General features: G+C 37.0%; 1 protein-coding gene across 2 annotated transcripts in view; it reads left to right on the forward strand.

Annotated features, from left to right (window-relative positions):
* The window catches only part of ITM2B (integral membrane protein 2B), a 30,405-nt gene extending 24,143 nt beyond the window's left edge, over nucleotides 1-6,262 (forward strand). Inside the window, exons 3-6 of one of the 2 annotated variants that reach the window (XM_074217118.1) lie at nucleotides 2,500-2,703; nucleotides 3,417-3,527; nucleotides 3,827-3,977; nucleotides 5,489-6,262. In XM_074217118.1, the coding sequence (XP_074073219.1) occupies nucleotides 2,500-2,703; nucleotides 3,417-3,527; nucleotides 3,827-3,977; nucleotides 5,489-5,574 (552 nt within the window). In that variant the 3' untranslated portion in view covers nucleotides 5,575-6,262. Of the gene's footprint in view, nucleotides 1-2,496; nucleotides 2,704-3,416; nucleotides 3,528-3,826; nucleotides 3,978-5,488 lie in introns of both variants that reach the window. The other variant, XM_074217117.1, reaches the window with a different exon arrangement.
* Nucleotides 6,263-24,235: the final 17,973 nt, after the last annotated feature.

Consider the following 24,235-nt stretch of genomic DNA (forward strand, 5'->3'; position numbering starts at 1 on the left):
AACAAAGGGCTTGGATGAGATTCTCTGAGATCCCCTCCAGGTCCAAGTATATAATCCTGTCTTAATAATTAGGGCACATAGAGGACCAGCCCTTGGAGTCAGGAGGATCTGAGTTCAAATCTGGTCTCAGACACTTGATTCTTACTAGCTATGTGACCTTGGGCAAGTTACTTCACCCAGAGCCATCCCCAATCCATTTGATGATCCATATCTGGCCACTGGACTCAGATGACCCTGGAGGAGAAAGTAAGGCTGGTGACTTAGCACAACACCCCCTTATTCAAATCCAATTCAGGTGCTTATCATGGTCTTCTTGGAGAACAAAGGACAAACATCATCGTCTTAATAATTATACCCTCCTATTTTCAATTCAGTAGTTTTAGTACCCTGTTAGCATATCAATATAAAACACAAAGTGGTAAATTTAATCTTATATTTACTATTTCATTCACTAGGGACAGGAATTTTGAATTTTTTTTTTTGATTCAGACTCTTAACAGTCTAGCAAAGCTTATAGACTCCTCAGAAGGATATCTTTAAACACATTTTAAAAATTTATAGGATCACAGGAAATTTATGAAAATATCAAAATATTTTATTTTTCATATTATCAGAATATTTTCAAAAAAATTCACAGATTTCAGATTAAGAACCCTTGCTCTAGGGCTAACTTTTGATCTTTATAATAACTTCAGTGAGAATAGTTTATCTAAAAATAGATTAGTGAGAAAAATTTTATTTTTAAAAAATTATTCAGCACAGCAGCCTGTCCATTCACACACAGTATTTTTCCTTGAAGCTTTTAATGGACTTTTACTCTGAAACCATGGTGTTTTCCCAGAGAAGAACCCTGCTTTCCCAGTCCCAGGAAATTCTTACGAGCTGTTGCCTGGTTTCTAATATTTTAATAATGGTTCTGTGTATAAAACATCCTTGAATGAAGAAGCACCATAAGGTGATGGACAGTTCACCAGTAACTGTGGAAATGTATCTCAGTGAAATACAAAAGCTGGTGGATGATGAGCCAGGATACTTGTATTTTGTACCTGCTTCTGCTCTACAATAACAGCTCACTGGATCAAGTCAGAACCTCTCTGGACTTAATTTCTTCCTACATACAATGAGGGTTTGGTATTGCATAACTTCTCTGGGGTTCTCTGGCCTTTACCTCAAATAGTTGGATGAATGGTAAGCTGCACAATTATGTTGACCAAAGTTTAGCAAATCAAATTTGTTTGTTTATTGGATAGTTAGTCAAAATCGTCCATTTTTTTTTTATTTTTAGGGTTTTTTGCAAGGCAAACAGGGTTAAGTGGCTTGCCCAAGGCCACACACACACAGCTAGGTAATTATTAAGTGTCTGAGACCAGATTTGAACTTAAGTACTCCTGACTCCAGGGCAGGTGCTCTATCCACTGTGCCACCTAGCCACCCATCATCCCTTTATTTCTAAGGAAAATCCTCCTTGCTTCCGTACTTCAATCCCTTTAAAATAGGATTTAAGGGTTTTCAAAAAACATAAGAGCTAATATTTATATAGTGCCTTAAAATTATTACTTTATTTGAACTTCACAGCCACCCTGGGAGGTAGATGCCATTACTATTATCCTTAATCTACAAATGAGGAAACTGAGGCAAGTCATTTAACTTCCTTAGGGTCACACAACTGAAAAGAGTTTTCCTCTAATTAGCCACCTCTGGAGGTTCTTAATTTAATAGATTGTGGGCTTCTCTTGACCAGAGGGACTCTGGTCTGTTTATCTCATTTTTTTCCTTCCTCCCAATAAGAGTATGCTATAGACAGAGAAGCTTAGTAGCTTTTCACTATTCACTTTGTTTTAAACAGCCATAGCATATGACATTTGTATATCATGTTTTTATTTGTGGAGAACCTTTTTCTCTATTTTAGACTCAAAGTCTTTCTGTAAGAACAAGTCTTATAAAAAGTACTTCCACACATGCATCAATTCACAGACAGATTTCAGAAAAAAAGATCTTTTGGTTGTAGGCCAAGAGCAGAAATGGCAGACTTGAGCTTCTGCAAATGCTGAAAACTTTGGAAAGCCTTTTCTTTCCTCAGAAAACCTCCTTTGTTTTAGAGGCACATCACCACAAAAATGTATTATGACTTATTAAGCCAGGGGTGTGCTTGTATGCATGCTCTCTTTAAATTTACCTGTCACCAGATGAATAATGACTTTTATATTCTCTTCCCTGACAAGTTTAAGGATGCAAAAGAAAAACCAGTACTCAAACCCTGCTACTCCTTTTCCTCTTTCTCAGAAACAATTTTAAACTGGTTCTTGACTTCAGAATCTGATCTTTAAAAAACCCATGCTTGGAGAGCTGTAATTAATCTGTCCTATTTGACATTTTAAAATAAGAGTTTGCAAGCAAAATACTTGAGTTAAAAGTAGTAGCTTAAGTAAGGCTTCATTTTTTAAAAAAAGCTTAGGCTCTCAGTGAATCATGGTGATGATTTTAAATTCCTTGTAGCAGGATGATGTCTACTACTGCGGAATAAGATACATCAAAGATGACTTGATCCTAAATGAGCCCTCGGCAAATGCACCAGCTGCTCGCTACCAAACAATTGAGGAAAATATTAAGATCCTTGAGGAAGATAATGTCGAATTCATCAGCGTTCCAGTCCCAGAGTTTGCCGATAGTGATCCTGCCAACATTGTTCATGACTTTCACAAGGTGAGCTCCCTGGGCTGAGTTGTAAAAAGCCTATTATTTATTTCATTAACTTGGTTCACTTATTTGATAACACAGGACCAAGTTATTTAGAGCCTTCGTGGTCTCTTTTTTTTTTTTTAAGTGAACTATGTTTACTCTGACCCTGAAAGATACACACACAGGTTTTGATTAATTATGGATGAATTCATTAACCTGAGGGCATTTGTACCTTTGTAGTAGGATCTGGACCTTGTCTTTAAATGCCAGCCAGAAGACTATCTACCATATTATCCACTGTGTTTCTACTTCTTGACTACATTTCCTAAGCCAGGGTATTATGCACTATTTTTTATTATCTTTATAAATATTCTCCATCAGCAATAAAGAAAAATTCTAGAGTTTGTGTTAATTACTCTCAGCTAGCATTCTGAAAAATCATTGAGAACCTTTACAATTGTGGAATGAAACTCCCAACTAGCCTTAGTAGTTAAATGAAGATTGAGAGTGTTAGCTATAATATATATACGTACAAGTAATTTTTGTTCTTCTTTTTCCTCTCTCCCTATTCCACCAGGTTCTAAATTCATTTAAATCAGAGTGATTTATTATGAAAGTGAGAAACTCTTTTACATTTTCTACAGTCAGTTCCATATAAAATATTAAAATGTAGTTTCTGCTAATCCTATAAATATTCAAATTATGTGACTAAAATACTCCCTTTTTTTTCCTTACAGAAACTCACAGCCTATCTCGACCTTAATTTGGATAAATGTTATGTGATTCCTCTGAATACTTCCATTGTAATGCCTCCCAAAAGCTTATTGGAATTGCTCATCAACATCAGGGTAAAGAAAATTCTTAATTCTGTCCACTGATATTATCATGGACTTATGGGATGAAGAGATTCACTTCAGGAAACCCATATTTTCACTAAAAAACATTTCAGAATTTTGAAAAGGAAATAATGCTTTAACATCTGAGGACTTATTCGAGTTCCATAATTTTGTCATTTTTAGTGTTTATATTTAGAAACTTAATGTTTACTTTAGTCATCTAACCTATAAAGATTGGGACTTCTTGTGGTTGTTTTTATTTCCCCGGAGAGGGTATGGTGATATATTTGTATTCTTTTTTTTTAATGTAGGCCGGAACCTATTTGCCTCAATCCTATCTGATTCATGAACATATGATCATCACTGACCGCATTGAAAATGTTGATCAGTTGGGTTTCTTTATTTATCGACTGTGCCACGGCAAGGAAACTTACAAATTGCAGCGCAAAGAAAGCATTAAAGGTAAATACTTCCTTAAAGCCTTAGACCTGGGTAGAAGAGTTGCAGTTGAATTATATTCCCATTAAACCCTAAAAGCTTTTGACTTAGTGATCTTGCTATGACTGGATCCTAGCTCCAGGCTGAAAAAGATCTAAAAAGCCATCCAGGCCAACTCTTATTTTACAGATGAAGCCCTGAGATATTTGGTGACTTGTCCAAGGTCACACAGGTAGTTAGCATCAGAGATAAGAATCAAATCTAGATCCCCTGACTTCTTGGGTCAGTGTTGCTTCCACAGTGTTATCCTGTCTCTCCTAAAAACTGGAGCTGAAAGGGACCTGAGACCACCTACTCTGGTCTTTTGATTTTACAGATATGTAAACTGAGACCCACGGTAAACTATTATTAACAATAATAAGTGGCTTGCCTAAGGTTGCACAATTAGTATTGGAGATAGAATTTGAATCTAGGTTGTGTTGTGGTAAGGGAAAGCTTTGGTATAGTATTGATCCATAATGAAACATGTTTGTGCTCCTTATATCCCAAGTTGATTATGAAGAAAGGACCTCGTGAACCTCAAAAACTCAAGTCCTTAATGGGAGCTGCTAATATGCTATGGCTTTTTTTTTTTTTTGTATTCTAAACCATTCTTTTCAAGTTGAGAACAGAGGTCAAAAATTACTTGAAATGATGCTCCAATGAGCTGCCCACTCCAACTTTTAAGAATGCCAGTTTTGGTTGGGCCTCATTTCACAGGTTTGTGCTGTACTTGAATGGCTTCTCAAGTGAATACTCAGGTATTTGAAATTAAGGATTCTTTGGTTTGGAATAGTTTTCCTTTTGGAAATTGTCATTCTGGGTCACTGGTATTATCAGTCTGACAGCAGTCTTGATTGGAATGAGAAGAGACAAGGATCAGGAGCATATCTGTTGGGTTGCAGTTATCTCCTAACTGGGAAAAAGAGATACGTACTTTGAAAATAGAATATATATAAACAAGACTTAGCATCTCTTTGTAGGGAGATGGTTAGGAAAGAAGAACCAAAAGTGCAATGGTGACTGGCACAGCAAGGTGACCAGAAGTGTCGTGGTCTGTGCCATTTGTCGATGGGGAACTATTCATATGGGAGTTTTAGTTTAAGCTATTTGAATGGATGAAACACTACCAGATAGGAAGAAAAGTGTGCACAGTAAAAGCCATAACCTTGGGGGAAACAGGTAAAGCAGTTTTCCTAAAAGAAACATCCAACAGCTTGATGAATTACAAAACATTTCTGTTTTACTGAGAAAGGTCTTCCAGGTGAGCCTTTTAATGTGGTGGGAGGTTTTACATCCTCTGTCAGACTAGTGAAGATAGAAAGTGCAGCAATATCACTTTATTTCATGAAGCCCAGCTCTTTGATGATAGAAAGTATTCTAACCTGCTCTGAATCTTCTCAGTTCTAAAATTTGTTACTGACCAAAGTTTAGGGACTTAATAAATGTTTACATAAAATTCAAAAGGCTTTATTCATTTTTCTTATCCATATTAGGTATTCAAAAACGTGAAGTTGACAATTGCATCAAGATCCGACACTTTGAAAACAGTTTTGCTGTGGAGACACGCATTTGTGCATGAACATAAAATGAAAAATACAGTTCTGGTGAAAAATTTTAATACAGCAGTATAATCCTACCCTTTGTATTTTGTGCAGTGATTCTTTTTAAAAAAATTTTTTCATGTAAGTAGTAAACAGGGTTCTGTTGTCTTTTCATCTCATAATACAATTAAAAGCAGTAAATTCAAAGAATCATTCTTTCCTTTTTTTCCCCTACCAAGTGTGGTTTCTTTTATATTTGACTCAGTAATTGTATAAAGTCATAGATAGTAGTACATTTCATGTGACAGGCCTTAAGTATTAAGGAGAATAAAATTTCTTTGAGACATTTGTCAGGATTTTTATGTTTTTGCTTTGCTCCTTTAAGGGAAGGGTTATTGAAGGGGATTGGAAAATCTAACTGCATACATACAAAGTGAGCTGTAGTAGCTATTTGTCATTGTTACTTACCTTGCTACTTAGTTTGTTACAGCAATTAAACATATATTTGAATTTTCCTCCAATTACAACGTGCAGTATTTTCAGTGTCATATCTAACTCTTATAGGTTATGATTTCCAACTTAATGTTTTAATATACTAAGCACCTGCTGTAACAGTAATTCAAAAAATGTAATGGAATTGAAGCAGTAACTTGTGTTACTAATTTGTATATAACCCATGTATGTGCAATGGAAGGAATATAAATCTTACAAAATTGTTTGTCTAAAGGACTTGTGGTTTTTTTCTTTCTTCTTCCACACTAAAAAGTACTTAGGAACATTAGCTTTCTGAGACAAAAACCATCCATAGAAAGGGTAATTTGAAAACAAAATCTATGATTTATGACATGCAGTGAACATGGCCATAGCAAATAGAAAATGTTTCAGTATGTAAAACAGTTTTTTCATTGAGTGTTTAGAAATCTAGCCTGACCTTGAACTTAAAAGATGTTCTGAAATGGGAGCTTTGGCATTAACAATAATTTTGAAAGGAAAGCTTCTTTGTTTAACTAAAGAACTGTTACTTTATTAAAACACAAAAGGTAGGTCAGAGTAATCCTTGAGAATTACTCCCTCATTGATGGAAGATTTTGATAGATAGGACCATTATGATTTTTAATGTATTTTTATGTTGCTTCACTTCAGGACAGATTTAGAGCCCAGCACCTCTTAATGTGTTCCTGAGTGACTCCTTTGTAATTCTTCAAGTCTGAAAACAATTGCTTTGGGAAAGTGTTTAGAGGCCCTCAAGAAAGATAGAGTATATAAATCATAGCTGCAGAATCCCTAGCTTGGATCAAATACAGACAGAAAGGCTATTTTATGACTGGTGACCCTTGCTTGGCAGGGTCTGTGCAATGTAGGATTAATATTGGACCACCTAATTATTTTGGTATTGGGAAGATTTTTCAAGGCAGACTCATAAAATGTAGAGCTTGCTGACCTTTTCTTAGCTTCCTGCCCCTCCTAATCTTTCTTCTAATGCTAAAATTCTGTGATTTCACAGGCAAGCTCAAAATGAGCAAACCCATGCCTCAGAAGATTGGGATGTTGCAGTGTTAATGGGAGAAAAAAGATTGTATTAATGATCTACATTACTACTCTAACCAACCATTTAGCATGCTACAGTTTGAGTTTGTCTTCTTTAGGACTACTCGCCTACAGAGACTAAAGTCATGTATTACTAATTTAAGAAACACTATGCTAGTCCATTCCCAATCAGGTTGGCAGAATCATGTTCACACCACTCTCTACATACCCTCTCCCTGTCCCTGTGATAGGATAACCACAGCAACCATGTAGTCATTTCTCTAAGAAACAAATAGGTGGGAGGGGTATTAAGCCAGACTTAAGAGTTTGGAAAACTTGGGCTTAAGTATTGCTTCTGGATAGTAGTTCTCTTGATGCACATGAATCTCTTAATTGCTCATTGTCCTCTAGGAACTTTCTCAGACATAGTGGGTTTCCACACCAGAAGTCCTCTCCATTAATTGAAATTGTAGATCTGATCCCAAAGAAAACTAAACAAACAATGAAAAAAAAAACCTGTGTTGCTACAAGACAGGAATCGACCTGAAATGATAACTCAGTTCCATGTTGTTGTTTAGTCATGCCTAATTCTTCATGACCTCATTTTCTTGGCAAAAATATTGGAGAGGTTTGTCATTTTCTTCTCCCTCTCATTTTACAGATGAGGAAACTGGGGCAGACAGGGTTAAATGACTTTCCCAGGGTTATACAGCTAGGAAGAGCCTGATGTCAGATTTTAACTGAGGAAGATGAGTCTTCCTAACTATCCACTATGCCACCTACCCGCTAGTCTTATGAGTTAGCCTCAACTTTCCCTTTCAGAGAACTTGTTAATATTCACCAAAAGATGAACATTGAAGATACTGCACCCTCCCCCCATTTGCCATGGACCTCAATGGAGGTAGAGGTCCTAGAAAAAAAGTTTATCAGTTTTTCTTTAAATTAGATGACTAAGCTCCTTCTGTTTTTCTTTTAGTTTTATTCATTCTTTTGAACTTTCTTAACTTGACCCATATTCCTTTCAGTCTGTCTTTGTCCTGCATAGAGAAATTACTTCACTGATTCTAGCATAAATCAAAACTTCTTTTCCTTTTTGCCACATAATGTCTCATTCAACCCAATTTGTCTCCTATGAAATGCCCCCCATTCCTTTCCTGGAAATATGAAAATAAATGGTGTGACAGAAAAGGAGCACATTGGTTGTGGGTGTCATTAAAGGAAAGAACAATTCAGCCTAGTTCACATGGTATTTTGGTCCCCTAGCATTATTTTGGTATTCAGGAAGATACAGCAGCCTCCCCTCCACTATTGGGGAACAAACTCCATGGAGTTCTGTCATCATATGAGTTATATTAACCCTGGAATCTTTGGAGGAACCTCATCAGTTCTGTCACCACCACTATTGTGGCTGTCTATCATCAGCAGGCCTTGTTATGTACTCAAGAAATATTTGGGTTACAGTGACCCCAAACTCTAAATGAAGGGTTGCTTAGAGATAATAACTTAGTCATATGATTCTTTAAGGTGACAAAAGTGATTTATTATACCTTTCTGTGAGGAATGTATTATTCAATTGTGTTTGCTTCTTTGTGACCCCATTTGGAGTTTTTCTTGGCAAAGATACAGGAGTGCTTTGCCATTTCCCCTCTCCAGCTCATTTTACAAATGAGGCAACTGAGGTAACGAATTAAGTGATTTGCTCATGTCTGAGGCTAGATTTGAACTCGAGAAGACGAGTTTGATTCTAGGCCCACTATACCCACCAAGCTACTTAGCTATCCTAATTTGGGGGAGTCCTTTGAACTGGAAGCAAGGTGGCAATTTAGATTAAAAGCAACAAACCTTGAATCAGGAAGACTCAAATTCAAAACCAGTCACAGGCATCAGCCGTGGGACCCTGGACAAGTCACTTAACCCTGTTAAGACTCAATTTCCTTATCTGTTAAATGAGCTAAAGAAGGAAATGACAAACTACTCCAGTATGCTTGACAAGAAAACTCCAAATGGGATTATTTGATAAATGAAGAAACTAGGTTAAAGGATTTTGTCAACCTCACCCAGGAAATGTAAGTGATGAAGCCTAGGAATCCAACCATGGTGGGCTGACTCCAATGTTCTTTCAATGAAGTCATGTATATTGTGGAAACTTGGATACTTTCTGCCTAAATGAAGACTTCTTCCTGAGATAATTAACTCAACATGGAAACAGGTTATTGCTTTCCCATACCTGTAACATAGGAGCCTTCCTGCGAGAGGTTGCCAGTTCTCTCCACCAATTTGGCAGGTGCTGAGGATCCAGATTGTATTTACATAGCAATGTATGTGTTTCCAAAATTTATTTTCTCCAGGTCATTCCTTGAGGCTTTTGTAATAGGAGCTACCTCTTCCCCTACTCCTCTCTTCTACTATTAGCCTTTATAAATTCTAACCTTTTCCTGCCCTTGTGATTCTTTTATGTCACCGCAAAAAAAAAAAAATCAATCTATAGGCCAGCTGCCTAACTTTGCAGCTTCTGGAATAATGGGTGTGTGGTGTAGGTAGTCAAAATGAATTTTCTGCAAATATAAATATTGCACAATCATTAGCTGATCTATAACCTTGTCTTTTGAGATTCAAATAATGGTCATTTTTGAAGTATCACATTTAATATGTGAAGATTAATATTGATGTCTCCTGTAGACAATAAACAGTTCTGACTTAAAATTTGGCTAATATGAAATTATATACAGCAATGTATATTGGTTTTGAAATGCACACTGAACTTCACTGAGCATCCAAACAGTCCTGATTGATAGTGATTGTCCCTCTATTTTCCAGAGTAGGGGAGATTAACAAAAAAAAAAGTCCAATCGACCCCAAATTTAGACAAATTTACATTACATTAAGCAAATTACATTTCATTAAGTAAATTTCTTCCCTTTCCTTCCCTCCATTCCTTCCTCCCTCCCTCCCTCCCTCCCTTACTTTCCAATTTATCCAGGTAGCAGCCTCTTACAAGTGCACTTTCATTACTAATTGACACTAGAACTTGGACCTGTTCCATTTTTCTGACATGCTAGTCAGACACCTAGATCTTAGTCCAAGGCATCTAACTGATACCTTCCTCACAGCAGGATTTATGTTTGTGTCACTGACCCCAACTGGACCCATTTCATTATTTCTGTGAATAGCATTTAGTGACTGGCAGTTTGATAAATAATTTTATTTTCACTATCTCCTGAGATAACTTATGCACAGAATGATATTTTTAAAAATTATAAATTTAGCCATCATTAGAAGCCATCAAATAAACAAAAGGATTAAAGAAGGGGACTGGGCCTGTAACCTTACTAAAACTAGATAAGAAAACATTTCTGCCAATGTATTTCAGCACTTCCTTGCAATGGATAGTCTGCCAGAATACTGAGAGTAAGTTACTTGCCTAGGATTGGACAATAAATAGGTGGTGAAGAAGAGATTTGAAACTAATTTTTCCTGCCTCCAAGACTGGTATTTAAATAATAATACCACCTGTAAGAAATGACTCTTGCATTTTATAATTAATTATTACTCTTTTCTACTTCCTCAGTCAGAAACTGACGAGTGTGAGACATCTCTTACAGATTTACCCGGGACAGGATTTAATCAGACAGTAAAAGAAATTCTAATTTTAGGCTAATGGGTACTTTTCCTGCTCATTGTCTTTACTTGGACAGGTCTGGGAAAATGTAGATCATCCTTCCTTTTGTTAGACAAATGATATGAAAATTGATGTCTCATTGCCCAAGATTTGGATGTAGGAGGTCACATACCCTAAGACCTTGATTTTCATTTAACCCATCTCCCTTGGTGTTAACTAATCAAAGTTGATTGCTACCCATTAGGAATACCTATTTTTCAAAGAGCGTATAAACTGTGAGCCCACTGCCATTAGGGATTTTTGGTCTAAGAAATATGACCAAATTTCCATCTCTATTAATAATGTGCTAGCCTTATTAATAAATGATTAAATTAGCCAGAAACTGCCTCAGAATTGTTTAATCATCATACAAACAAATCCCTATTTACATCTTATTTTTTAAGTTTTCTTGTTTTTTTGTTTTGTTTACATCTTATTTTTTAAAAAGCCACATTAATTAGAAAAATGGCAATAATATTTGCCTCTAAAACTAGATCATATATATATATATATATATATGTATTGTAGATATACATGATAGTATAGTTCACTACTAAAATTGCATGTTACTGCAAGATTTTTCATTAGAGCCAGCTCAATATTGTTAGCAGTCATCTGAACACATTTTAACTTGGTTGTTACAATATAACTTGGCCATTGAAAATGAGCCAATAATAATGATCACATAAGGGGTGCCATATAGGAAAACCAAGGAAGTGCAATGAGCAGAAACAGCTGCTGTCATAGTTGGCTGGCAGAAAAATTGAAGCTTTGCTCTTTGAGCAGATTACTTGAATTTAAACCTGAGAACGGAGTAAGTGAGGCGAGAATAGGCCAGTCATAATTAGTCCTCATCAAATTGTCATAAGAACCTGGGATTTAGGACTGGATGAGATTTTAGAGATCACACTGCCCATTTCTCTTATTGTCATAGATAAATGTGATGAAGAAAGAATTTCAAGAGGTATTTTAGTCCTTTTTACTTGACTCAAGGAAAACCTGTGTAATATTTAAATGGCCTGGAAATCAACTGTCCATCTTAATCACCATTTATTACGTGTCGTACTGTGTCAAATGCTATAAGGATTCAAAGGCATGGGCAGCATGGTCCTCTTCTAGGAATTTATTATTCAGGGCTTCTTCATCTGGGCTCCATGAATTTTTTCCCCCTTTTTGTATTTTGATAGCATTTCAATATAATTAGTTTCCTTTGTAATTCCTTTGTATTGTAATGTATTTTATGCATTTAGAAAAATTCTGGAGTCCATAGGTTTCAGGAGACTGCCAAAGAGGTCCATAAAACAAAAAAAAAATATATTTTTTGCATGTTTGGTTGATTGGGACTAGAGGTTCTAAGCTTTTTGGGAAGGGAAGGGAAGGGAAGGGGTCTCAAGCAGTGTTGAGGGAGCTCTGTTATATTAAAGGAGATGGAACCTCTAGTCTCAAACCGTATATACAAATAAGAAGTTCTACCTCTAACAGAGCTCCCTCAGCACTGTTTGAGACCCCTGCCCTTTCCTTTTCCCCTCACTTTCCCCCATCAGAGCTCCTGGGAAAAAGGAAATTTCCCTGTGGAATGAGCAGGCAGCAGGAGGCAGCAGCCACAGGGGACACTTGTTTTTGAGGTCAGAGTTTGTGAAGACAAGATCTGTAATTTGAGTGTGCCAGCGGCAACCATTTTCTATTGGCTCAAGTAGTAAAGCTTGGGGGGAGCAGCTAGCCATCACTTAAAAGCTCAGGAGGTATTTGCATCCCTGTTATCTGTATCAGGCTCATAACAAGTTTTGCTAGCTTGTGGTAGAGCTCCACTATAATTTATTGACATTATTGCAAAATAATAATTGAAGAATAATGTCAATTGGGTCTACTTTAGATGGTATTCCAAGGCATTACAAAAATGCCAAAGGAGTGGAGAGGTAAGTATTATAGTTGAGAGGTAGAAAAGTGAAGGAGAGGAAGGCTGGGGTGGTAAGGGCAAGAAAAGTGCGATCTGATCAAACTCCAAGGTTATTTTTAAAAATTTTTTTAAAATTTTGAATAAATTATTCAGGGTTGAAAAAGGTCCTTAATGCTCAGGACTCTTTCCTCCTCTCTATCCTTGTCATATCTAATGGAAATTAATCCCATTTCCTCCCATCTTCAGTCAGGTGATGTAAAAATAGATGCCTCTATAAAATTTTGACATTTTACCAGTTTAATAATATTTAGAATGGCCATTCATAACTTACTTCAGAAGAAATGAAGAGCGGTCAGTGAGAACCCATCTTAAAAATAGCCCATAATCCAATTTTGTATTCTTTAGATTTCTGTTACCAAGGGAAGTAATCCTAATTCCATCAAACTTGACTCATCGCTACTATTTCCACCTTTTGTTCAACTTTGCAGCCAATCTATTGAACTACCTTTGGTGGTGTTGATTATAGGGAACAGAATATCTTCTCTGTCTATTCATTCAATTATCATTTCCATTGGACCAGATGAGTCCAGAGGAGTCAACCCTCCTTCACTTTATCCAAGTCACTTGTTTTGTCATGGCATCAATTCCCTGATGTCATGGTCTTTGAAAACAAAGTACAACATTTAACACTTAGTATATGAAAGACATTCATTCTAATCATCCTTTCCAATCGTTCACCTGGCTATCCAGCCCTACATCCAACTATACAAGTCCAGTTATTATCCTGGTCCAAGACATAAGAGTGAGTCATTAAAACAGGTTAATTTACTTTTCTTATCAATTGTTTTGCTTATATTCCATTAATAATTTCCCACTGACTAAGTAGGTGAGTGAATAAATGAGTATTGATTCAGGTTACACGGGTGTTTAAATTCTTGCATTTTAATTGTTTCTTTTTGTTTCCATTTCCAATCCTTGCATTTTCATTTTTTTCTTTTATAAATTTAAATTAATTTATATCTAACTTGATATGTCAAATATAAATTTTGGACTCAGAAATCTAGTATTTCATGACAAAGATGGGAGTTCAGATCATGCGCATAATTGGTTCACTCTAATATTCAATAGGGGTTGTTGGGTGGCACAGTAAATACTGGACCTAGACTCAGGAAGACCTGAGTTCAAATGTGACCTCAGATACTTACTAGCTATCTGACCCTGGGAAAGTAACTTCTGCCTCATCTTCCTCATCTGTAAAATGTTAATAATTATAATAATAGCACCTACTTCCCAAGTAATATTAAGGATCAAATGAGTATAACTAAATAAGCACTATATAAATGTTAACTATTATTTTTATTATTACAATTTTGTAACTTAATGGTAGGGAAATGAACAAATCTGCCTAGAAGAGTTGGAATAGGAAGGGCCAGATTCCCCTTATCTACCCTGTTCTGAGTTTCTGAAAAACTGCTACAAGATTCTGCCAAGAACACATTTGACAGTTCAAAAGTATTTTAGAATTGTTATCCATAACTGGCACACTAAAACCATCATCTAAATGATGATCCTAATTAAATTCAGATTCCAGGCCAAATCTAAACTCTTAAAGTTGGGGCAACTGCTTATTTAAAACCCCTTCAAATGTAGATGTAAAAATGTAAATGATTCTCATTTATATTCCTATTCTATTAACTATATCCCAATTCTGTTGTGAGTTGATCCTTGGAGATATCTCCTTTTTTGTTCTCTTTCTCCCTCACCCCTTCCTGCTCCCTTTTGGGAGCCAGGGTCTCTAAGCTGTTTGACCCAGTCGCAGCAAGAAGACTCAAGGTGGTCACACTGCCTGATGGAACATTTTCTTCTTCAATATATATAGGGATTCCATGCATACCAATATTTATAGGTCTATTATTGATTGCAATATCTACTCACCCTAATAGTGGAATAATAATAATAATTATTATTATAATATATTATATATTACTATATATTATAATATATTATAATAATAAAGGAAGGATTTCAGAAAAATTCCTTGAATAAAATGGATTGTAACTCCATCCAAATTTAACAGGACTGCCTCTCCCTGAGGCATACAAAAGGCTTCAACATTATGAAATCTCTGGAAAACCCAACACTGGGAATTCCAAGGAGATGTCAAAATATATACAGGGAATACAGATACAAGATGGGTCAGATAGAATTCCAGGGGAATTAATAGTTTTGCCCCCCTTATCATACACAGGAATATATGAAAAAGATGGTGAGGAAACAGTACAGGTGACCGATATGTGAATTCTAGCAACCTTAGTTTCAAGGGAAAGAATAAAAAAGTCGCAGAAACCGTGGTTTCTACCAACAAGGCCTGAAAGAAAAATTGGTTATTGTAAGAGTTAACAGATGGGTGGACAAGCATAAAGACCCTCACTATAGATTGTTAAGGAAGTGTATAGAAAAACATTACTTACACAAAAAATATAAAAAACTCTCCATTAAAAGAATTGCTTAATTACTAACTTTAAATGAATTAGCAATTATACAATGTAGTAATAAATAAGGTTAACAGGTTGAGGTCATCATGGTCTGAGTAGGGATAAAAAATCAATTAATGGGGCGGTTAGGTGGCGCAGTGGATAAAGCACCGGCCCTGGAGTCAGGAGTACCTGGGTTCAAATCCAATGTCAGACACTTGAAGATTACTTAGCTGTGTGGCCTTGGGCAAGCCACTTAACCTCATTTGCCTTGCAAAAAAAAAAAACCTAAAAAAATCAATTAACTATATGATTATCAATTAAACTTGTAGTCACATGATTAAAACTTGTAACCACATGAATTATATGACTGATGATGAAAATTGTACACTTTTGTAACCAAGGAAATGATCTTAGCTTGCTTGAAGCATACATGATTCTGAGACTATAAATAAAATAAATCCAAGCAGCTTGACAGTCAGTCAACCTGCTCCTGCCTTTACCCCTTTGTTGACTCAACTCATTTCGCCGACTCTATCCCCCCTGTCAGGTTCCGAGGACCCCACAAAGGCTGGACCCCTGCAGCTCCCTACCCTCATTTTCCCATCCTTTTGTTTTTTTTTTTTTAGTTTTTGCAAGGCAATGGGGTTAAGTGGCTTGCCCAAGGCCACACAGCTAGGTAATTGTTAAGGGTCTGAGGCCAAATTTGAACTCAGGTCCTCCTGACTCCATGGCCGGTGCTCTATCCACTGCACTACCTAGCTGCCCTCATCCCCTTTCTTATTTAAGTGATATGAATTTACTAGAATATGTCTCCACAGAATATCTATTCAGATGCCCCTCTTGCACTGGCTGTAATCCTGATAATAACTGTGTTTGAAGACTCTGTAAAGGAGTTCTAACAGGTTGTACCAATCTGAAAAGACTTCAAGTATAGTCCTGGTGACAGACTCAGTTATCTTGGGATCAGCGTAATAAAGATTCTGATTAATAGGTGGACCATTAAGTAATGACTGATCTAGTTTTGGAAACCTATGAACTAAAGAAAACTAAAAAGTCGGCCTCAATCCTATGTGACACCTCTACACATGCATAGTGGCAGTGATGGATAGGCAACAGAGAGTACTAAGGATCATAACACTTTTATATCATCTTTTATATCATCTTTAAGCCTTCATTTCACTAGCAGAACTCTAAATGTGGAATCTTCATATAACTAAGACTACATTATCCTAGAGGGGCTGTTCTACATTAATCTTGACCTTTTCACAAATGAAAACAGAAGACATAAGGAAGCTCTAGCTCAATGGAAAGATGGTTTGCTGTTATTGGATTTGGATATTTTAAATGTGGCATCTTTGTTCAAAGAGACCACTGAGTGAACATTGACCCAAATTGGGTCAAATGCACAGAGAGAGATCTAGGAGGGTATTCAGAGAAAGAAAGATATGCAGGGTAATCAAAAGGACAATGCCAAAAACAAGAAAAAAATGTCTCAGGGTGGAGGAACTGAGCCACATTGATTTTGACATTTTTTGCTATTAATGAAACTAGAAGGAAGGAAGTTGAAGCTAAATGGAGGGGAGTAGTTCACAGGTATTCCTTGGAGAAACAAAGAAAGAAATTGGCAGAAAGGATTTTCTCATATCCCCAGAAGCTACAAGAATCACTGTTCATGAGACATTTCATCATGTATTGCAGTATTAATTGCAAAAAGACCACCTCAAAAATGATTGTAACCTATGACAATATTGGTTGCTGATGGAAACATGGGAGAAGAATTCCACAAAGAATCTGATTAAGGGCTCCCAATCAAATCAACATAAATTCTTATACTTAAATGCAAAAGCAGAGAAAGGTAAGGATGAGGAGAAATAGATGGGAAAGAATGATTCAGGAAAAAGAATTGAGAGATCTGAGACTCAATGATTACATAGAAGACTCATGTCTCTATATCATAAACACTTTCTTAAAAAAAAAAAGTGTAGGCACTAATGAGCACCAAATAATACCATAAAACTTGAAATAGATTTTATTTCAGTGGACTAGAAAAGATGTTATTGATGTGGAAGTTATCACTGACTTTGCTATCTATGAACAGATCATGGACTCATTAAGGATAATATGAAAATTTATCAAAATGAATAATAATAAAAAAGGCATGAAGAGGGATGGCTAGGTTGTGCAGTGGATAGAGCACCGGCCCTGGAGTCAGGAGTACCTGGGTTTAAATCCTGTCTCAGACATTTAACAATTACCTAGCTGTGTGGCCTTGGGCAAGCCACTGGACCCCATTTACCTTGCAAAAACCTAAAAGAAAATTAAAAAAAAGGCACAGAGTATAGTTAAGATGATTTAACCTGAATTATTTAAACACATCTTTGAAAATCCAAAAAGGAAAACAGACAATAGAATTGACTTCAAAGTCAACTATGATAACCATGCAAAAGTTTAACCAATTAAAATTAATTACTATAACCAGGAAACAAAAAGAGCCCAGAAACTTCTTTAGTCAGCAAATCTCTGACCTACTTGCCAAAGGAGACAGATGAATGACAGAGGAAATAACAGGTTAGAACTTAAATTTATGAATTTATGAAGAACAATTAATTTTTATAAGAAACAATTATCTTATAAAGCAGAGACGAACAATGACAGATAAAACTAGTTTAAAGAGTGTGGAGGCAGCCAGGTGGCAATGAATAGAGTATCAGCCCTGGAGTCAGGAGTACCTGAGTTCAAATCCGACCTCAGCCTCAGACACTTAATAATTACCTAGCTGTGTGGCCTTGGGCAAGTCACTTAAGCCCATTTGCCTTGCAAAAAAAAAAACCCCTAAAAATTGATAAAAACAAAATAAAGCTATTTGATTCAGTAGAATAAAATACAGTCTTAGTGACTCATTTAATTTAACAATGCTTTCTGTTGGTTAATATCATACAAATTTCTCTGTGGATGTCACCACATTTTGATCAACAAGGCTTTGAATATCAATATTAAGTGAGTTTTAATGAGACTTTTATTTAACTTGACCAAAAAAAAAACTGCAATGGATTGAAATCCATAAATAGTAAAGCCAACTCCCCTTCCTTTGGGAAGTCCTAAAATACATCACTTTTGGTACTGATCTATGTGGATTCCTCCCTTAACCCTCTCCCCCAATTAAGGGAAAATATCCAGGCTACTAGATAGCCAAGCAAGGTACTCTGATGGGCTTCCGCTTCTAAGGAGCCTAAACAATTACTCCAGACTTAGAACTTACAAACTTACAAACCCCTTAAGGAAAAAATAGAGGTAGCTAATGGGTGTCAAAAGTGAATGAGTTTTATAAATGTGCTTTTAACCTAATTTGGTTTTTGCTCTTCCTTAAGCCCTAAACCTCCCTACTTTTAGGGAGCTTTCTCAATAGTATCTTCATGAGTTAACCTACCTGCCTCTAAAAGGTTTAGCCTCTGTTTACTCTTTGCAAAAAAGCACTTGATTAGTTCACATTCACAGTCCCTGTGAGAAGCAATATTTGAATTTACTCTTTCCTTGTTCCTGACATCTCTGTTGTGACCTCAGCAAGTATGAACCAGATTCCAGACTTTATCCAGGAACTCCTTCTGCCTTTGCCACTCTGCTATTGCCTCCTCATGTTCCTACCACCTTCTATAGAAAGTCTTTCCTAACTCCTCTTAATCCTAGCACCTTCCTTTTCTTAATCATTTCCCATTGATCCCATCTATGACTTGTTTTGTTTATTTGCTTCTTGTCTCTTCCAATAAATTGTGAGCTCCTCAAAGGCAGAGTCTGTTTCTTGCCTCTTTTTTTGTATCCCGAGTCCTTGAAACAGTTTCCTGTCACATAGAAGATGCATAATAAATGCATATTATTCTTTTTTTTTAGGTTTTTGCAAGGCAAATGGGGTTAAATGGCTTGCCCAAGGCCACACAGCTAGGTAATTATTAAGTGTCTGAGGTCAGATTTGAACCCAGGTACTCCTGACTCCAAGGCTGGTGCTCTATCCACTGTGCCACCTAGCTGCCCCTAATGCATATTATTCTTCTGCTTCTTCTGTCTGATACCATCTCTCAGATTACATGATTCCTTGGCACTGGTTGTGCAGATTTCTCTTAAGATAACCGAGTCATTGTAATTAACCCTTCTGTCTTTTCTATCTGACCTCTCTCTCTCTCTCTCTCTCTCTCTCTCTCTCTCTCTCTCTCACACACACACACACACACACACACAATATATATATATATATATATGAAAAATGATGATGATATGAATACTTTGGCTAGCATTTGTAAAGTACTTTAAATTTTACAAGGCACAACATATGTTAGCTTATTTTGATCTTCAAAACAATCTTATGAAGTAGGTGTCTTAGCATTTTTCAGATGAGAAAACTGAAGTTTAGACATTAGATAATTTACCAAAGTTCACACTGCTAGTAAGGATCCAACATAGGATTAAAAGTCAGGTTTTCCTAACTCCAAAATTAGTGGTAGGCTCTGGAGATCCATGGCCAAGAGGGCTATCATGACTATATTATCAGTGTCAACAAGTTAACAAGGACTCATGGTAAAACAAATTCACTTTGTCAAAAACATAACATTATGGCCAAAAAACACATTAGTGCCAGAAAAAGACATATTACTAGCACACACATCCAGGACAAGGATGAGTTCATGCCTCATCAAAGAATTGGACTTATTCAGAAAATCTTGCTTTTGATTTCATCATTCAACTGAAAATGCACTTTCCAAAGTTATCAAAGATCTCTTATTTTGCCAAATCAAATAACTTTTTTTCATTGCTGATCCTTCTTGATCTCTCTTCAACCTTTGACACTGTTAATTAGTCTCTTCTTCCTGATACTCTTGTTTTCTTGCCACTTCTCTAAACTAGAACTCTGTCTGACCACTCCTCAATATTGTTGGTTCTTTATCCAGGTGATTCCCTTTAATGGTGGATTCCCATGGTTCAATTTTGGGCTTCCTTCTCTTCTCCCTATAAACTGTTTCATTTGGTGATCTTATCAGCTCCAGTGAATTTAATTATTATCTCTTATGTTGATGATTCTCAGATCTACTTACCCAGCTTTAATTTCTCACCTATCTTCTAGACTTGAATTTTCAACTGCCCATTGGACATCTCAAACTGAATGTCTGATAAACATCTTAACTTCAACATTTCTAAAATGGAACTCATTATCTTTTCTCCTAAAACCTCCCCACTTCTGAACTTCTCTTTTACTGTAAAGTTTTGTGAGTAAACTTTTTGAGAGAGAGAGAGAGAGAGAGAGAGAGAGAGAGAGAGAGAGAGAGTTTCTGAGTTAATTGTAATCAGGTTTATCAACCACAGTAGTAAGTAGTTCAGAGATTTGTCAGTTCTGAACTTTCTGAACTCTTGGTTTCCTGGTTCATAGTGATTAATTTTTCATAAAGTTATTGTAGTTGACATTGATATCAGTTCTGTTGTCCATTTTCCTTTTTGTATTTTCAAGTATTTGTACTTCCTAGTATTCAGCACACAATGAAGGATCAATAAATGTTATTTCCTGACTATCTGGAGCTCCTTCCAAGTAGGAAATACCATACTATAAAGACAGATATGGGAAAGACTTGATTCATGCCAATCCCTTGACTCATTTGTCCTCCTGATAACCAGAGGCTTAAGCTATGAAACCTTCAATACTTATAAAGCCTTTAAAAGGGGTACATCTCAGGGTGCAAATCAGCTCTGGCTAACAAATAATGAAAGAATGAATATTATAAGAGGTGGGTTTATTTTAATGAAGGTCTGGGTGACTGCTCACTCAGTCTTGGTCAAAAAGACTTATCTATACCCATGCCACTTTGTCTGGGGTAATCTAGACAAAAGGGAGAATTCATTTCCCCCAGCCCATTTGAGTAAAACACAATGGGCTGGAATCCATCAGTTCACAAAAACTATAATTTCTTTACATTTGGATCAGAATTGAGGTTTTTTTCCCTCATTATCAGTCCTGCACTTAAAGGCTGATTGTGTATCCTAAAGGGACTGATTTCTGAATGAGGAAATAGAAAAGAGGAAAAACTTCAGTCCTAATTCAATAATTGGTTATTAATATAAGAGAAAAATGATTTCTCTCACAAGGGTACCACCTAGTCACCCAGGCTCAAAACTTAGGAAGTCATCCTCAACTCTTTACTTTCTCTCTCACCTCCCCCAGATCCATCAAGTCCTTTTGTTTCTATTCTCATTTTTATTTATTTATTTACTTACACATTACTAAAATAGTCTCCTTGTAAGAGTAAACATAACCCCCCTGCTCTCCCCCCCACAAAAATAAAAAAACCTCATGAGAAATAAAGTGAAAGAAAGGGAAAAATATACTTCAGTCTGTGTTCAGATGCCATCAGCTCTGTCTCTGGGCTGGATCATATTCTTTATCATAAGTCTATCAGAGAAGTTACTTCCATATTTTTCCACAGTTGCTGTTGCTGATTGTAATTCCCTCCATCCATTCTTCCCCACTACTAATTATTATATTTTCTCTCTCCTTTCACTCTGTCCCTCTATGCTATGGGGTAGTTGTTTTTCTAATGAGACATTTCACATTTTTTTTAGTTTTTAATTCTTTTGATATTGTTTTGTTGTTTCTTGATGTCTCACAAAGTCATCAGCTTCCTTTAGCTCCATTCTACATTTGGAGGAGTGTTTTCTTCAGAGAGCTTTCTTATCTCCTTTTCCATCTGGTCTATTCTGCTTTTTAAGGTATTCTCTTTATTAACTTTTTTTGGATTGCTTTTTTCCATTTGCCCTAAACTGATTTTTAACGTATTTTCTTCAGCATTTTTTTGGATCTCCTTGACTAAGCTACTGACTTGGTTTTCATGTTTTTCCTGCATCTCATTTTTCTTCCCAGTTTTTCCTGTACCTCCCTTACTTGATTTTCAAAATCTTTTTTGAGTTCTATCATAGCATGAACCCAACTCCTATTTTTCTTGGAGGCTTTAGATACAGAAGTTTGGTCTTTGTCATTTTCTGAGTGTATGTTTTGATCTTCCATGGGACCAAAGTAATAGTCTATGGCCATTTTCCCTTTTTTTCCTCTTTACTCATTTCCCCAGTCTGTGCCCTGGTTTTGAGGTACTTCCCAAGCTTTTGAGTAGTATTGGGACACCTCCCCCAAGAACTTCAGATCCTTCAAAGTCTAACGAGAGGCCTCTTGGCTTGTGGTCCGTGGATGAACACAAGCACTCCCCTCTGCTCTGGAGCTGTGAGGAGGGGCCCTGCTCTAGGGCAACTGGGGGGGGGGCCAGACTGTGACCAGGGTCTGAATATGGACAAAGCACAAGAGTCCTGTCCCAGACACAGAGAAGAAACCTGGACAGTCTGCCCTCGCCCCCTTACTTTCCATGGGCTGAGTGCTCTGGGAGCAGCTGCCCAGAGGCTCCTGCTAGGTGGCTCCATGGGTCTGCTTCTATTTCCTGGGATCTGGGCTGTGCTGAGGACCAAGCTGGGCTGGGCTCTGGGCTGGCTCTGGCAGAGGTTTTCCCATTGATCTTCCAAGATGTACTTGGTGATCCCTGGTTGGAGGGTCAGGAAACTGATTCTGCTGCCAGGAGCCAGTTCTCCCTGGGATCCAGGCTCCCCACAGACTGTTTCCTGATGGCTGGAGCTCCTTCCCTCCTGCCTGGTGATGCTGGCTATGCTGCTGCCCCCTCCAGCCCTGTGGAACAGAGCCTTCCCATGATCTTCTAGGTTACCATGGACTGGAGAATTGCCTCACTGAATCTTTCTGAGGGTTCTGTCTCTCGAAAATTTAGTCATAATTTCAAGGTTTTTGAAATATTTTAGACAGAGATCCTTGGAAAGCCTGTTGTCACACCACTATCTTGGCTCCACCCCACCCCAAATCCTCTTGTTTCTAAACTTTTACCACATCTCTCATATTTACATCTTTCTTTCCTCTGACACAACTACCACAATGATGCAGGCCCTCATTATTTCTTTCCTGGACTATTGAGATCATCTGTTGACTACTCTTGTCTCAAGGATAGACTTGACTACTTCAATTCATCCTCCAACTAGCTGTTAAATTAATTTTCCTAAAGCCCAAGTCTGATCATGTTAGACCCCCCCACCCCCACCCCAGCCCTGCCACCTATCATCTCAGGATCAAATACATTGTGTGGCATTCAAAAGTCCTTATAACCTGACCTCCTCTCACTTTTCCAGTAGTTTTTTTAACCTTATTCTCTCCTCCACCACTCACTTACTCTTCAGTCCCATGATACAGGCCTCCTGGCTACTCCTCACACAGGATCTCCTGACCTGACACATTTTCACTGTCTTGCTCCATCTTCTCTAATCATCTCTGGAATCCTCTCCTTTCTTATCTCCACCTCCTTGCTTCCTTCAAGGACCAGCTAAAATTCCAGCTTCTACAAGAAACCTTCCCTGATCCACCTTAATGCTAGTCCCTTCCCTCTGTTGATAATTTCCAATTTGTCCTGTATTATATTTGTTTATATATAGATATTTGCATGGTCTCCTTCATTAGATTGTGAATTTCTTGAGAGTAAGGATTATTTTTTACCTTCTTTATATCCCCAGCAGTTAGATGTTTAATAAATATTTATTGACTCTGTGAATAAAAGAAGGGTCTCCTTTTTGTTTGTACCACAAACCCATTAAATTTGCTCTTGTTAGATCCCACCCAGATCTTGCCTGTCAAGATCATAGATTTAGAACTAGAAGCTCAGAGATAATCTAATCCAACTCTTTCATTTTAGAGATGAGCAAACAGGTTCAGAATGGTAGTAATTTGCCTTTGATCACACAGTTAATATTGAAGGCATGATAGGAACTCAGATCTGCCTAATTTCAAGTCTGGCACTCTTTCTGTCATATTTTTCTTTTGTCATGGAGTCAGACTCCCACACGTCTCCATTTTATTCACAAACATAGCATGAGAGACCCTGTCACATGCTTGGCTAAAAATCAAGTATGCTACATCTTTTGACAACCTCTTTATCTATCATTCTAGGAAACTTGTCAAAAGGAGGAAATATAGTTTCTCTGGCCTGAGTTGTTTTTGGCAAAGCTATACTGACATTTGGTCATTACCACTTCTCTTGAAACAGCTCTTGTTTTTACTACTTCAG

Source organism: Macrotis lagotis, chromosome 1, assembly GCF_037893015.1.
Source record: "Macrotis lagotis isolate mMagLag1 chromosome 1, bilby.v1.9.chrom.fasta, whole genome shotgun sequence".
NCBI classification, from domain to species: domain Eukaryota; kingdom Metazoa; phylum Chordata; class Mammalia; order Peramelemorphia; family Peramelidae; genus Macrotis; species Macrotis lagotis.